This window comes from Lutjanus erythropterus, chromosome 5 (genome assembly GCF_056507025.1).
Source record: "Lutjanus erythropterus isolate fLutEry1 chromosome 5, fLutEry1.hap2, whole genome shotgun sequence".
In the NCBI taxonomy this organism is placed as follows: domain Eukaryota; kingdom Metazoa; phylum Chordata; class Actinopteri; order Lutjaniformes; family Lutjanidae; genus Lutjanus; species Lutjanus erythropterus.
Genome location: NC_139321.1, coordinates 30,773,941 through 30,790,692, shown reverse-complemented (window position 1 = coordinate 30,790,692; position 16,752 = coordinate 30,773,941). Strand labels below are relative to the sequence as shown.

Sequence of the window (16,752 nt, the reverse complement as noted above, 5' to 3'; positions counted from 1 at the left end):
CACAAATATAGAGCTAGAAATATTTAATTTTTTAAAACCTCAAATGTCCTGTAACATCAATTTTCATTGATATTTTCATGCTATCATGAAGTTGTTTTTCACCTCCAGTCTCAAAAACTGATGTAAGGCAATGCACAGAGCATTTACAAAAGAATGAAATATGGAATAGTTTGCCATCATAAATTATACATTTATCAAGTATACTGTCTTTTTAAAGAAATAGTTTAAAGAATATTTAATTGCATAGAGGACCATCCTCTCTCCAAATTGGACATCATTTGCCACATGACAGTGATCATTAATGAGGAACTTTCTTTATATATAATTTTTAAAAATAATTTTACTGTTTTATTTCAGTCACTGTATACACTGGTTTAAGTGGCACCACTACTTTTGAGCAAATGTTTTACTGATTCCTTTTAGATATTACTTGTGGCCATTGTTGTCATCAACATTGTCAGTTGTTTTATTCGTATTCCTTTTTGTTTTTGTAGGTAGTGGCTAACAGGGATCAAAAATAAATTTTCAATTGTTTTTGTTTTTGTTTTTCTTAAAGGGAGGGAAAGTCCTTTGTATAAGTCTGTGGCTTCTTGTTTTTTTCTCATTATCTGAATATTATTGTAGTTTTTGAAAAAAAGGTTAAATTAAATTAATGTAAATTAATGTGAAGGACTAATGCAAATTAGACTTTCATCCATTTGAAAGAAGCAGTGTCTTGGTCACTTTTTGACAAGAACATAATGAAAGTGTCCAGTGTGATGACAAATATTTCTTTTGTTTTGCTCCAGGTTATTTATTCTCTTCTTCTTCTTCTTCTTCTTTTTTTTTTTTTTTTTAAGATGCAGTGAACCTGAAAGCCTCCCTGCTGACCATCACTCTGCGCAGACATGTTTCTTCCTTCAGGCCACACCTCTCACCACAGTGATGGATCGGCTGAATGAGGCACCTATGAGTGCATCAACTGTTATCTCTCCCAAGATCAATCCGAACAGTTATGCAATAGCTTTCACCTTATCGATTATTTGGGATGTGTAGTCATGCGGTTCAACTTTGCCAGTGTTAACGCAAACGAGAGGACTACACATCCCGGCAGACACCGCGGCTCGGTGCTTCACTAGTTACACATTGAATGTAGTTCGCTCCACTTGAAAATCCGTTCATGATTCAGTTCATTAATAAATAAATAGTTCGGTGTCATGGCGGAGTCTGCAGCGTGTCCTGTTTTCCAGCTCGGGAGACCGCGATACGACCAGGTGAGTCGTGTCTATGCCGTGTTTAAGACGCGTTAAGACAGTTTGTTTTTAAGGCTTTCGGGGGGGAAAACAGCCCCATCCTGCTCCTCCACCACCCCGCTCCTCTCTGCTCCGCTCCGGCTGCAGGATGCTGCTGCTCACACTTTGGAGCGAAAGTTGCTTTGATGTGCGCTCCGATTTCTTTGTTACAAAACCGCGACAACTTTCCTCTGATAACGAACTTGTGGGTGTGACTGGATGAGTTTTGAGTTTATAACAGTTTGACCGGTGGAGATAATCATCTGTTTTGTCGCTCTTCATCATCTGCTCTGACAGATTTCACACCCTTTGGCTCGCTGCTCTGAGTGTGAAGCTCTGCAGCCAAACACACCGTCAATCCTGCACGTTCATTTAAAGGCATCCGTCATTTTTAAAACAAGTTTATCTCAGTAAATGCGTAATATTAATTGCTGTTAAACATTAGATTTTTATTATAGGTCTCATAAGGATAAAATCCTGATTTTTACTCTTCAGTTATGGTGGGAAAATATATTTTAAAGGGGCAGTTCACCCCAAAAGCAAATATGCAAATCAGAATACACATTTTAAGCCATGATTCTTATTTAGCTTTGAGTTAGAAGGGCTACAGAGTTGATATGGTTGAAACACATCTAATAGCAATATTTTTAAATTAATTATTCAAAAAATGGAAAGATCTGCGATGCCTGAGCAGTTTTCCTACCATTTTTAAAACAGGAAGTGAGACAGGGGCCCTGAGGGTATCGCTAATCCTTTTTAATAATGATTAAAGGGCCAAAATAAGTATAATAGCACATTTTTACACCTAGTTATCAGTAGGTATTGTTCATTTTACTTTTACAGTTGTTTGAAGTTGTGAATTCGTCTCTGTGACAAGGGTGTTTTCAGGCACAAAGTTTAGAAATTGAAAAAAAAATAAAGGAAACCAAAACATTTCAGAAGTTACATATATTTTGTGTATGTAAATCATTAAAGATAAATTTTCACCAAAAAATTTGAATTACAGTGTTGGTATTTATGATTTGTAGGATTTTTTTTGGTAGGACATGATGTCCTAATTCTCAAGAATAGGTGATGAGCCTTAAAATCACAGCTGTAATACCGTAGTTTAGTCCAAATCGCATTTTAATACCCTCAAGTCTTTCTTTTCCCAGGATGCTTTCTGCAGACTGTTGCCCCACCTGTGATCAAGATTAATGGGCTGTCCGTCCTTATCTGTAAGCCATTACTCAATTTTCCGTCCTCAGAAATGAATTTGCATTGGTCAGCCCTGAAAGATAACATGACCTTCACGTTTACTGGATGGCACATTAACTGTGGAAGCTGCACACTAGTTACATTTAAATTTCTATCCATGGCTTCTTGAAGTCAAAGCCACACAAGCCTGTGGTAATTATTTATCTGGTGGTACTGCACAGAATAAAGTCCAGATGCAGACTGTCTAAGTAGGTCAACTGATATGAGCTATCAATTCAATTCTTATCAAAATGTACTATTGACAACATGGAAGAACAATGAGACATGCAGACCAACCACAAAAAGAGACCAACTGTAAAGAATACAAAACAACCTTAAAGAAACAAAAAACAACCACGAATAGATTCAAAATTACTGCAAGAGATGCAAAAAAAGAGTCACAAAACAACCTTAAAGAGATACAAAAATAACCAGGAGAGATGTAGAATAGCCACAGAGATTCAAAACAACTACAAAAACACAGCAAATGACCACAAATAGACACCAAACAGCCACAAAGAGACACATGGTGGCCACACTAAGATGCAGAATGGCCACAAGGAGATGCAAAACAACTGTGAAGAGATGACAAGCGACCACAGAGAGACACCATAAAGCCAAAAAGAGATGCCAGACGGATGCATAGAGATGCAGAACGGCCACAAATAAGGATGCTAAACAACCACAAGGAGATGAAAAGATTGAAAGCTGCTGTGACTAGACCACAAAGAGACACCAAACAGCATCAGAGATACACATATGGACACATAGAGATGCAGGGTGGCCACAAAGAGATGCAAAATGACCACAAAGAGACAGAACGGCACAGATACGGATGCAAAACCCTAACCCTAACCACAAAGAGGCACAAAACAGCCTCACAGCGATGCAAAACAACCTTGTAGAAACGCAAAACAACCTTATAGCAACGGTCACAAAAAGATGCAAAACAATCCCAAAAAGATGCAAAACAACCACAAAGAGGTGCAAAATGAGTACACAGAGACAGGAAACGGCCATGAAAAGATTCACAAAGAGGCACCAAACAACTACAGAGAGACGCAAAATGGTCAGGAAGAGACATACCATAACCACAAAGTGACGCAAAAGAGACAAAACATGACACTGGTTGGTGTCTCTGTCTGGTTGGGGGTCTTGCTCGTATATGGGAGGGGTGAGGTGGCCATTACATTTATGTGCCTGGGGGCCCTTTGTTCCATAATCCACTCATGAACACACCAATTAACACAGGATATTGCAGGGTTCTCAAAAAGCCTAAATAACAGTTTATTTACACCCTTTGTCTCATGTGATCGACTATTTTTAGCGATTACCATCACAGATCACTATAATTTTAGGAAGAGAGTGTAATCAATCCTGGGTTTACAGCTCCTACTGCTGATGCGCTGCATATACGTTTTTCTGTAGTGAGAAATCGTTTCTATCTGACTCCCATAAATAAACACTTTTATTTTTCCATCTGCGCCTTGAAGTTCACATAGGGTTGGTAAAGGTGCTGTAATTCTTTCAGTTCCTTACGTCAAAGCAGTTGAAATTAGGCCACTCCTTGAATCAGCATGACTCTTGCTCAGTTTGTCTGTGCTTTCTGCTGCGCTCCATCTCTGCTAGCCTTGTTGTGTACTCTCCAGGGAGCTGAGACTCATGCATAATTAAAGCAGGATCCTCACATGGATCCTCTCCCTACCCCACTCTTACAAAACAGCACTGCAGCACATATGGCCTGCCAGAGGAGGAGACGTGTGATGGAGGAATGGCTGTGGTAGAAAACCCAGACATACAGTACAGAGCTTCTATTTACCCACAACCTTTATTAAGACTGAATGTTGTTTCCTGTCATTTCAATTACCAGAGCTGAACAGATAATTAAAATATAGAGGGGTTGTTCCACTGTCTCTCCACTGTGTTTTCTGCCCTTCATAGCTGATAAATGTCTCCGAGGGAATCTGATTGAAGCTGCCATGTTTGCGCCCATCTGGTTTGCCAAAGAGACTCTTGGCATAAATGCTGTAGGGCCCTTTCAGACTGTTGGCACATGTACTTAGCAATTGGCACGCTGATGAAGACAGTGAAGGGAACAGAAAACAGGGCGCTTGACCAGCAGCTCCAAGCTTCACTTGAAAGAATGTGTTTGGTAAATGTAAACTTAATCAAGAAGAAAGTCAGTACATTTTCATCACCATCAGTTTATTTCAAAAAGACACATTTTACTTTTACATACATGAGTTGTTTTACTACATTTTTCAGTCAAGAAGGCAAAGACTGTCATCTGTTTGTATACTTTTGATAAATGCAGTGTTGCCAACTATTTTCCAATTAAAGTAGCTAGCACTTGCTCCAAAAGTTGCCAAAAGATGCCCGGCTCTCATTTGCATATTGATGACATCACCATGCAACTATTTGCATACAGCTTGTGTTTGTTGCAGTAAGTAAGGAAAAGATCAAATCTTTGCCCAAATAATCACAAATTCACTCCAAGGACATTGTATATATGAAGTAAAAAAGTTTTTTAAAAATCTACAAAGGGAGAGAGAAGATCAAATGAACTATTTAAATATTAACAAGATAAACTAGTTACATATTTACAAGCTGTAGGATCCTAATCTAGAGTAAAAGAGTGAGAGCAGCTCACTCAGTTTGAAAAGTTTCAGAGCGAGAGTGTCAGTGTAACCATAGAAACTCACTACAACTGAACTCTGTCTCCTGGCCGGGACATAGAAGGGTCAGTTTGCTGTGTTTTGTTTTGATATTTCATCACTGAGCATGTTACAGTCCATTTTGCCTCATAGCAGGATTATAGTAGGCCTATTTGTTCATTAATGTTAAATTAACAAAACAAAGTTTTGTGCATGGACAACATACTCAGAAGAGAATCCAAGCTCAACTGCTTGAGCTTTCAGCTGCATCTCACAGCCTTCATAAAGTGAACATAGCAATCAAGGATTCATTGTCCCTCATGGAAATTTAAAGGTATACTATGCAATATCTTTGCATTAAAATGTCTAAAAGTGCTGGACATATGTTATATATTTTGTTGAGTTGTGTACTTAAGTAGTCTGAAATGTTCAGCAGTGGTCAAACCCTAAGAAGTCTGTAATTTTTCAGGGTAATGGTGTTTTTCCTAGCTGTTGCTTGCTGGTTGTATTAACTTCCAGGAAAACGTAGGATATGTCAGAGACTGAGACGAGAAGTTGGTGAGCTTTTTTCTGTGAATGTGATTTTTGCCTGGTGGTAGTTGTAAGGTGTGATCACACAGAGCATGTCTGGCAGGCTGCAAAACACGAGGTACATTGCACTGCATTTTTATTAAAGCTGATGTATTTTAAAGAAAGAGCAGTGTGGTGTATTTTTTATTTGTTGCTAGGCACCGGAAAAAGGGAAACAGAGATCTCTGTGAAACCCTCAGAAAGAGGGGAAATCTTGGGTCAGCTTTGCCCAGGGAGATGTTGAAAGTTGAGCAAAGGTTAGTTTAACACAAATGAAAACCACTTAACCGAAAAATTAGCCAAATCTCAAGTATCACGCTAATTTGCCTCCAGGCTGCTGTTTTGTGTACAAATCATTGTAAGTACAGTTGGTAAAATCATACAGCTCCAGGTATCCAGCAACAGCCACCATGTGTTTGTCCTCCAGATAATGGGGGGAAAAAACACAAATGACACCGAGCACTTTTCTGCTCTGAGTTGAGTCTTTTTCAACTCATAGTGTACAAAGCTGTCCTGTGAAGTGTCTGAAACACAAGGCTCCTGGGGAGCATTAGTAGTGTGGAAAATGCTCACTAGGGACATCCCGATACAACTTTTTCACTTCCGATACGATACCGATATTGCAGTCTTGAGTATTGGTCGATATCGATATCAATCCGATACGATATCAGCACGAATCATACATACTTTTATTACTTATTTTGTAGTGTGGAATGTTAGAAAAGGCTTGATCAAGTGATGTTACTCAAACAGAGAACAATGGTCAGCAACCAGAGTCCCCTATGGATAGAAGTGCTGGAGCGGAAAATGGACTGCTTATCAGAGCGCTTATATCGGAGATTTTAGATGCAGTCCGATAAAATCCAATACTTGTTTTTTGGTTGATATGCGATATCAATATCGGATCAGGACACCCCTAATGCTCACTGCCTGTAGAAAACAACTGGAAAACTGGAAACTGAAAATAACAGCTGCCATGATCCCACACTATGTCATGATGTCATCAGACTACGTCTTTTGTTTTGTTACCTCTAGTGACAGATTTCACATATTGTTTATTTAAACATACAGTAATAGTTTGACTTTTTGAGAAATACATTTATGCATTATTTGCTTTCTGGTTGAGTTAGATTAGAAGATTGATACCAGCGCCATGTCTGTCCACTAAATATGGAGCTACAGTTAGCAGTAGTGGTTATCTTAGCTTAGTACAGAGATTGGAAACAGGAGGAAACAGACGTTTCTCCAAAGGTACCAAACCTACCAGCACCTCTAAAGGCTTGCTAACCAACAACTTGTATCATGTTTGTTTAATCTGTACAAAAATGTGTAAAAAAAAGTTTAATTTGACTGAACTAGCTAATTGTTGCCCCGCTTCCAGTCCTTATGCTAAGCTAAACTAATCTACAGTATAGATATGAAAATAGTTTCTTTTCTTATCACAATCTTTGCACAAAAGCAAATAACAGTATTTCCCAAAATGTTGAACAATTCCTTTAACAAATCAAAGTTCTCACAGGGCTGTAGTTGTTGAGAATACTGAGGTCTTCAGTGTTGTTTATAGGAATTTGTGTATCTTATTGACCTAAGGAGGAGTTAGCATCTTTATGACTATTTGGGCAAAAATTAAAAAGTTCAAATAAAATGAAGGGATTTAGTATTTCCCCACCAGATTGTGTTCAGAAATGTTTAAGTGATTGTTGGTGTTGCACTGGGGTAATATGGATTCAAACACCTCAGTATTTCTGAAATTCTGCCTTCGGCCTTGTTTATGGATGAATCAATAAGCTGTGCTCAATGAGACATCATCTAAATGGCATTTTCAAAACAGCAGTGGGCAACAGAGAGCAATGTTTTTTAGGAACTTTACAACTAGTAGAAGCGAACAGTGACAAATCAGTTGAGACGTCTGAGGACTTGTGAAATTAAAAATTCACAGAGGGGAGGAAGTTCTCCTGTTGTTGTTACATCTACTTTCATTAAGATTAAACTTTGTCATGCTGTCTTTTCCAGGGTTCATTCTTCGGTCGTCTGAGGCACTTCATAGACATCATCGACCCCAGCACCCTGTTTGTGTCTGAGGTAAAACATTTTCTGTAAAACTGTTTATATACTGCACAATATGGTTTTGCTTCCATCCAGGACTCATACTTGTGTATTACAAGCTGCCCTTCCTGCCTGCTGGGTATCTAACTTCTGTGACCAGCATGTATTTATATAACGCTCAGTATTATAAACTGTCACGCAACAAATGATCAGATTTTATTCAGGTAAAGTTCTGTTACAGCTGCTCATGTTTAGACAACATAAAACATTTGTAGAGCTGAAATAATCAGTTGGCCAATTAATTTGTCATGTCAAGTCAAAATGCTGTCTAACTACCTAGTTAAACGGCATCAGTCATTAGCGAGCTAAAGTTAGCTAGTGTTTTGCTAACATCGGCTAACGTAAGATGTGAATATTGCTTTTACAGTTCTTCAGCAACAACTTTAAACCATCTTCAAAATGTGTTTTTCTTTTCAACATAAACAAGCCTAGCATATATCATATATAGGCACAGGAAGCAGGAAAGTTGACTGAGATACCAACTTTCTCAACTGTTATTGGAAGACAGAGTGAAAAGGGGCGGGACTTAGGAAGCATTGTCACTGGCAGACTGTCAAAACATTAAAAGATTCTTACTCTAACTAAGCTGAATTATTGTCTTTTCCTTTGTATGTAGAAAAAGTTGAAAGACTCCATCAAACTACTTGATGACTATAAACATGGAACACTTCCACCTGGAGTCTCCGATCTTCAGGTGACTCTTTATTGATGTTGATGTGATTCAGTACAAATGTTGTAGTGTAATGTGATTACGTGTTCCTGGAGAAAGTAGAAAAAAGAAATATACGAACCTGTTGATTAATTTCTTGGCCTTCTCTTTACCTGCCCTGGTTACCTGTGCAGCTGTGGGAAGCCCAGAAAATCAAGCAGGTAAGTGATTCACCGGTCATACGTCAGCTCGAGTTAACCACACCTCCATACATTCAAGCCCCTGGGCTCCTGGTAGCATGAGGATGATGTCATGCTCTTTGCACGCAGGCCATCATTCATCCTGACACAGGAGAGAAGATCTTCATGCCATTTCGAATGTCAGGTATGATCTCAGATGAAGATCTTTGCCAAAGTTGTTGAAGGTTCTCCATCATTTGTCAGTGTTTTTACAGTGAAAAATCATTTCTTCGCTTGTGCAGGTTATGTACCATTTGGAACGCCAATTGTAAGTCCCATATGAAAATCATACATTTTAATCATGCACTTCATAGAACTTACCTTGGCTGTGCAGATGTCCATTTACATGGTCATGTTTGGGGATAGATGAAATGAGACTTTGGACTTATTTTGCCCCAAAAATAAGCTCTTATTCCCTGGTCTCATCTAGGTCATTGGCCTTCTTCTCCCAAATCAGACTGTGGTGTCTACCATTATATGGCAGGTACTGTAAATTTCAAACATCATGTAAAACCATTGCATTTATTGTACATTTTGAACATCTGGTAAGTACACCTTTATTGTGTACATGCAGTGCTTCCTCACCTTATACACCTTGTCATACGCTGAAATAAGGACATTATAAAATTATGTGCTGCTTCTCTGTTTGCTTTTTTCTGTGTGCTTTATTTTACAGTAACATGTAAGCCTATCTGCCCACCCACCTACCTACCCATCCACCTGGCCACCCACATTCCCACCTACTCAACCACCTATCCACCTACCTACCCTCTGGCCTACCAACCAACCTATCAACCTAACTACCTACCTACCTAGCTACTTAACTAACTACCCACCCACTCACCCACCTACCAACTTAATCTCCTACCGATCTACTTAACTACGTATCTATCTCTCTATCCTTTCTTCCTTTCTTTCCCTTTCTTCCTCTCTTCCTTCTTTTGTTCATCCTTTCTTTCTCCTGCCTCTACCTATCCACTCCCTTCTTTGTGTCATTCTTTCACTCTATACTCCTTTTTTTTCCTTTGTTCATCTCTTCCTTATTTTCTTATTTCTTTCCTACAGTGGCTGAACCAGAGTCATAATGCCTGTGTGAACTATGCCAACCGCAACGCCACAAAGGTATAGGAACTGTTTACTATAGATATTCAGATTCAAAAAACATCTAAAAATGACAACATATATGATATATAGAATATATACTATAGAATAGAATATAGATCAGCGGGTGATGTGATTATTAAATACTCTCTTAGCCAGTCACATCACAAAAATCTGTACCCGCTGACAGATGTAGTATGATTTTCCAGACAGAACCAAAAAGATAAAGAAATGGATTTGGTAGTGATTAGATTGGACCAGTGCTATTTTAGAGTATAGATAATTGTAATGTATCTCACATTATACAATGTCACACAGTTTAGTTGTTAATGATAGACGACAATGTTTGCGCTGCATTTCATTTAAAGGATAAAGAGAAAGTTAGAAAAGAAATGAGCCACAGTAACCTGATGTCTCATTCATAAAAAGAATATCAAGTTCTCACCAATTGATGTTGACTGACTGTCTGATGTGTGAACAGGTCTGTATGGTTATACTGAAGCAGCCTGGTGTTGTATTCGGGCGATTTAATGAAGGTAGACGCAGTAAATGGCCATGCATAACAGAGCTGTGCCTTGTCATGGCGCCTCCCGGATGCTGCGGATTTACTATCTGTCTGTTTGTGTCTGTGAGAGAGAGAGAGAATACATTTTGATGGGTATATTGACAGCTAAAGCATGCTGTGACAAACAATCAGCGGTCCAAAAACACGTTTTTTTTAAACTTGTTTTTGTCAGTTGTATAGTATACAACCAGTAGCCAGTATAGGCTGCCTAAATATAATCACTTGATTGCAGGGAGTCCAATCTGTTTTTAAAAAGATAAAAGTGGGGTAGCAAAACCATAACTTTGCTCCTCCTAATTAAATAATGTCGATGCATTTGCTCCATTCATCAGGCGTGTATGCCCTTTCTTGTTCTTTCACATAACTAAGCTGAAGTAGAAAAAATATTACAGGGGAGATACATGAGGAGTATATTTTCTATCTTGTAAGGGACCCTTGGCTGTGAAAAAATAGAGAACCTCTGCTTCAGAACATTAAATCAATAAAGATGTCACCACAGAGTTTGTAGCAGTAGACCATGTATAAAACTGTGACACAGTGTTTCTTTTGTTCCTCCTCAGCCCACACCAACATCCAAGTTTATTCAAGGTTATGTCGGAGCTGTGTCCAGTGCTGTTTCTATTGCAGTGAGTGTGTTTTTTGTTCAGTTCAGACATCAATATTCTCTTTCAGGATACTTCTGAATTTTACCTGCACAAGAGCTATAAATCTACTCATGAGCGGCTTCGCATCTGTTGGGTACATAAGCACTAATGGATGTTTTGGCTGTATCATACACAGTAGGATTAGGTAATACTGTGTAACTTTTTGAATAGTTTTAGTAGTACAGTTCTAGTGCTGATGCCAGTGTTTTAGCTACAGTTACATAAGAATCCGAACTCTAGTGGTTTTTAAAACATGTTACAATTCTGATGTATATTTTCTGATGCTACATTTATTGGCATAATCATGTTTTTTGTATTTAATAGGTGGGACTGAATGTGCTGATTCAGAAGGCCAACAAGCTGAGTCCTGCCACCAGAATGATAATTCAGAGATTAGTCCCCTTCCCAGCTGTAGGTAGGTTCTCAAAGGACCCTCTATGCCAGTTTAAATGGGGGGTAATTATGTGGCCCTCTGGTGGTTGCAGCCACAACATCTTATTAATGTCACACTTAACTTTTAAGAGTTTATTTGTTTCAAATCTGCTTGTGAATTGCATAAATGTAATTTCTTTGTAGTGTTTTACTGCACACCAACAGTCTTTTTTTGGAAGCTGAATCATCAGATGTCTCGGTTGACTCAGAATCTTCAAGTTGAGCACTTCTTTGTCAGTATGCATTGAAATAACAAGCCAAAACAGATAGGAGTTACAAAAACATACAAGTATAAATTTTCAACGAGGAATAAGGTGAATCAGATATAATTTTGTATTTGCTGGTGCGCTTGTTAAAAATCTGTGTGGCAACATTTGTTAGTGGTTAACTGGTGAAAGACGTTGAAATGAGTGAATCACAAACTAACAGTGATGGAAGCAGAGAAAAGTGATAAAAATGGAGGACAGCATGACGCTGAACAATGGCTGACAGTACTGCTGCAGCCCAGCAGAAGAGACACTCTGTGGTTTGCTGAGATTTTTATAACTGAACTATGAGCAGGAGGACGCTCACTTTTACCTTCTCTGACTTTGTGGAAATACAGTGTTTTACATCACAGACAACAAACAAAGGCCTTTAAAGGAGAAATATATATTTACTGTACATAATCATAAAAAGACCATGACATGCCACTAGAGATTAAGGAAACATGCTAAGTTGAAATACTTGCTTCTCTGACAGCAACACTACAGCAAGTACGTATGTTCTCCTCAAGGCCTGAATTACTGCTTGTGTTAAAATTTATGCTGAAAGTTCACTAAATGAGTAAATGTCTGTTTATGAGTCGTAAGAAATCATAAATAATCTTTTAGAAGGAGTAGATGTTTATAATGATTAAATTGAGTAAAATGTTAATGGAGTCTGGCAGGCAGTGAGACGGACAGTCGAACTTAAGAGTCCAGAGTGTGTATTTTCAGAGCTGTGGGCTTTTGTTTTCAGGATAACAGCTTAGCTTTACATTGATAGACAATTGGAAGATCTAATCAGCTGATCAATTTACAGTGTAGGACTCGTCATCAGTTGTTTTTGTCCAGTAATAGAGTTGGACTTCTGTTCAGTGTAACTTCAGCCTGCACACAACCAGCCTGAACTTCAAGTCTGGGAAAGAGGGGAGTGGGAGGAATCAACCCGCTTCAACCATAGATCCTACATTAGTTGTGAATTAAACATATTTGATATCTGATCTCTGGCTCCAGCTCACTACTTCAGCTACCTTTCTGAACATGAGGGATGTACTTGTCCTTTAAAATATGAAGTAGGCTAAAAGATTAAACTCGTGTAGGCAGATAAAGGAGTTTAGCACAGTGCTTCACTAAAAAAATAATAATTCTGAGTTGATTACAGCCTTACAGTATTAAAATTTGTGGTTATCTTTGTTCTCACTTCAGTTATTTTTAATGGACTCTCCTTTTATCTGTGACTTAATTTCTTGTGTTTAGCAGCTGTTCTTTTGGTGTGTAAATGTAAATGTAAATTAATTGCTCCATTTCTCTCTCCACTGTCAGCTAGTGCAAACATCTGTAACGTGGGCCTGATGAGACACAATGAGCTCTCTGAGGGTATCGATGTGCTGGACAACAATGGGAATGTGGTGGGATCCTCCAAAATTGCTGCCAGACATGTGAGTGGCTTTTTTTTGTGCGCTCAGCATGCTTTTTAGATGACTGCGCTGAATATGTTTATACACTTGCTGTTTTTTAAATTGATTTGCAAATGTGATGGTGTCTACAAATGCATCATTTCCTGCTCAGCTCCTGTCACTCAGTCAGCTCCCATCTGATCTCATGAAAGAGAAAATTAAATCCAACTCATTGCAGTATTTGAAATGAAGCGTGTGCACAATGTTCTCATCTTTTTCCCCAGGCGATCATGGAGACGGCTTTCACACGTGTGATCCTCCCGATGCCAATCTTTGTGCTGCCGCCCATCATTATGTCCTACCTAGAGAGGTTTGTACAGGCGTATATTGTTGGCATGTAAAAAAAACAAACAAAAAACAAACAAAAAAAACCTGCATGTAACAGTTACTGTCATTATTAATACCAGTTATTTTCTCAATTAACTGAATAATCATTTGCTCTGTAAAAAGTCACAAATATAAAAAATGTTCATCACAAGTTCCCAGAGCCAGAGATCATGTTTTTAAATGTCTTGTTTAGTTAAATCAATGGTCAAAGTCCATCCCAAATATGTCTATATCAACTATTAGGATTAAAACAACTTGAAAAAAGAAGCTTAAAACGTTTACTTAAAAAGCTGAAAAATGGATTAAAATGTGTCACACATGTCAGGTTGTAACCTTTAAAAGAAAATGTTTATTTTAATTTAAGAGACCTGACATTACAGGAAATATCCAATAATTTGCTAGAAAAAGTGGAAAATATGTTTTTGTTTTTTTCTGGTTTTTACTTCATTTTACAACACCTCAGATTTATGTTGTGACACCTTGTAGAGGTTCCAAGACACAATTTGGGAATGATGAAATGATAATGTACGTAATCCACTTTGACCACATTACCTTATATTTCTCTGTTTGTATTTCATAAAAAAAATGTTAATCTCTCCATTATGTAGATTCCATAATTGATTTGTAACCAATCAGTAATATTCTCATCAAGTATTTGTCTGCTGTAGTCTTAATATTGAGTGTGATAGTACCCATATACATTGAGACCGATTTGTTTTCACTTCAAATAAATATAGAATTTCTGTTTCTCTTGTGAAATGAAATAAAAAAGGATATCTGCAGTCTGACTCGTTAAACCCAGAACTGGAACTTTCACACAGACAGATAAATCTCCCACCCACTAAATGTGCAAAATAGCTCCCTCCAAATCTGCAGGATTTCTTCAGATCCAAAAATAACTTGCAGTAGTCATCTGGGATCGATCCACACAGAAAGGCTCATGTTCTCCTTTTATCACTATCTTTGACTCATGTAGGCTGCGATTTCTGCAGAGCAACCGCAGATTGTTGCTGCCCATCCACAGCTTCGTGTGCCTGGTTACCTTCGGCCTCTCCCTGCCGGTGGCCATCAGCCTGTTCCCCCAGATGTCTCAGGTACAGTAAAGCGTCGACTCAGCCGCCTCTACTGCTAATTCAAGGCCAGATGGCTGAAGGAGCAGCTGGGAAGAAATTCAAATTACTTATACGCCACTTGGAATGCACAGCGCCGGCCTGCAAGCCTGTTTTCACCTCTTATTCCAGATGTCTCTTCCCACATCTAATTAAAAAGTCAGACTGATTTTCAAGGCTTTAAGATTTAAGGCTCAGAGAGATATAAAGCTAAAATTTTACCTTCTGTCTGTACGCTTTTTTTTTTTGTCTTTTTGTAGATCGAGGTGTGTCGCCTGGAGCCGGAGATCGCCATGGCAACAGATTGCAAGGTGGTGACCTACAACAAGGGTTTATGATGGATGTTCGTGGTGCGGAAGAGGAGCAGAGAGGACACAGAGCGAGGATGGAAATGAGGCCGTGTTGTGAGTAGCGGTCAGGGAGAAGCTACTGTACTGTAGGTCGTCCTGTACTAATCCAGGGTTTCTGAACCTGTTTTTATTTTTTACACTTCTCAAGATCTCAGCAATTATTGAGTCAAGGTTTCTTCTTAGTTTGAAAATGGGAGGGATTTGTTCTGTCCTTGCTGTTTTCAAGAGCTAAGAAGAAGCTCTGTATATAGAAATGATAATATATTTACTGTGAAATCAGGTTTTAGCATTATAGAATTATTTTAATGTATTCAATACAGTGTTTCTCACACATAAGCTGTGTTGCCCATTCAAATATAGTTGTAATTTGCTGCTATTTGACCCAAAGACAAAGGTTTATAAATACAGTTTAAAGGCACACTATGCAGGATTTTTCTAAGAACAACAACAACAACACATAGACTAATAAAAATAATCCCTCTCAACTGTCACTTAGGACCACTACAAATTGTGTGGTGGAGACCCTACGTTGAGCCAGAAATGGCTAAAACAGACTATTGTTATAGTCTGTAATTCATTTCACTTATTTTACTTGCCCCCACACTGGTGCAAAGACAAGTTTAAAATAAAATATTTACGTGAAAATACTGATTCTTCAGTTCAGGGAAATAGTTGACACAGTAATAAGATTAAAATGCATCACATCTCCTTTTGCATTTTAGATCCAGCATTTTTCTGGTCAGGCATCCAACAAATGGAGTCTATTAAATAGTGTGGAAATTAGACTAATTTTAATGTATGCCACTGTTATCATTATTCTAATGTGCTTTATGTGTCTGTTTTTCAGGATTATGATTGAATAAAGTATTTAAACATTAATGGACCAAGTTTTTGATATTTATTTTAGGTCAATTGAAAAAAAAAAGCAAGATTAATCGATAAATTGCTCATTAGATGAGTCAAAAAAAAAAAAAAGTGATTCATTTTTGAAAAAGTAATTGTTAGCTGTAGCCCTAAATGAATACATCCCTTTCCCTTCTCTCTCCTCTGCTCTATGTGACAAACAGCAGCCAACAAACCTGCATATTCTGCCTTTAAACTTGCAGGAGTTCACTTTTTCTTCACTTGGGTCTGTAATCATAACACTGACATACTAAAACTTATTGATGTGGGGAAACATCCAACCAATTCTGAGCAATATGACATTCATGTCTGTCTGCTGTTTGATTTTGAGAACGTAGTGCACAGTGGGGGTTTTTTTTAAAGCTTTTTAAAAGCTTTTTTCTCAACAATGATGAGAGCGGTGACAGTGAACCAAAACAGTGAAGCTGCAGTCTGGGTAACACACTTACAGGTAGTCACATGATCAGTTTAAGTTAAGATAAAAAATATTAGTTATAGACACTTTAATGCTATCCATACGGCTTCACATCCCCAGACTTTTCTAGAGGAACAGTGAGTGTATATTTAAAACAGCATCCTTGTTTGTCAACTCAAACATAATGTGAACATTATGTGTTTCTTCACCATCCTGAACAGCTGACAGTCATGGAAGTAAAAGGTGGCTGTATTGTCTAAGATTGTGGTAATAAACTGGAGCTTGTCCACAGGTTAGTCACTGTTAGTTAATCAGCAAACACTGGATTTTATTTTATTTTATTTTATTGTATTTTACATAGACAAGAAATGAAGAATGAAGAATCAGTTGTTCTCAATCTTGCACTATTTGTTCCATAAAAACCACCACTAACCATTTAAAAAAAGACATTAATTTATATATCTCTTAGAGGCCTGAAAGAA

General features: G+C 38.0%; 1 protein-coding gene across 1 annotated transcript; it reads left to right on the top strand.

Moving 5' to 3' along the window:
* Window positions 1-822: 822 nt before the first annotated feature.
* Window positions 823-15,639, top strand: sfxn5b (sideroflexin 5b). Its single transcript, XM_084718452.1, has 14 exons — window positions 823-1,253; window positions 7,745-7,813; window positions 8,454-8,531; window positions 8,681-8,707; window positions 8,816-8,870; window positions 8,968-8,993; window positions 9,156-9,209; window positions 9,791-9,847; window positions 10,952-11,017; window positions 11,360-11,450; window positions 13,033-13,148; window positions 13,391-13,476; window positions 14,470-14,587; window positions 14,863-15,639. The coding sequence occupies exons 1-14, from the start codon at window positions 1,197-1,199 to the stop codon at window positions 14,938-14,940; spliced, it is 978 nt and encodes a 325-aa protein (XP_084574578.1). The 5' UTR covers window positions 823-1,196; the 3' UTR covers window positions 14,941-15,639.
* The last annotated feature ends 1,113 nt before the right edge of the window (window positions 15,640-16,752 follow it).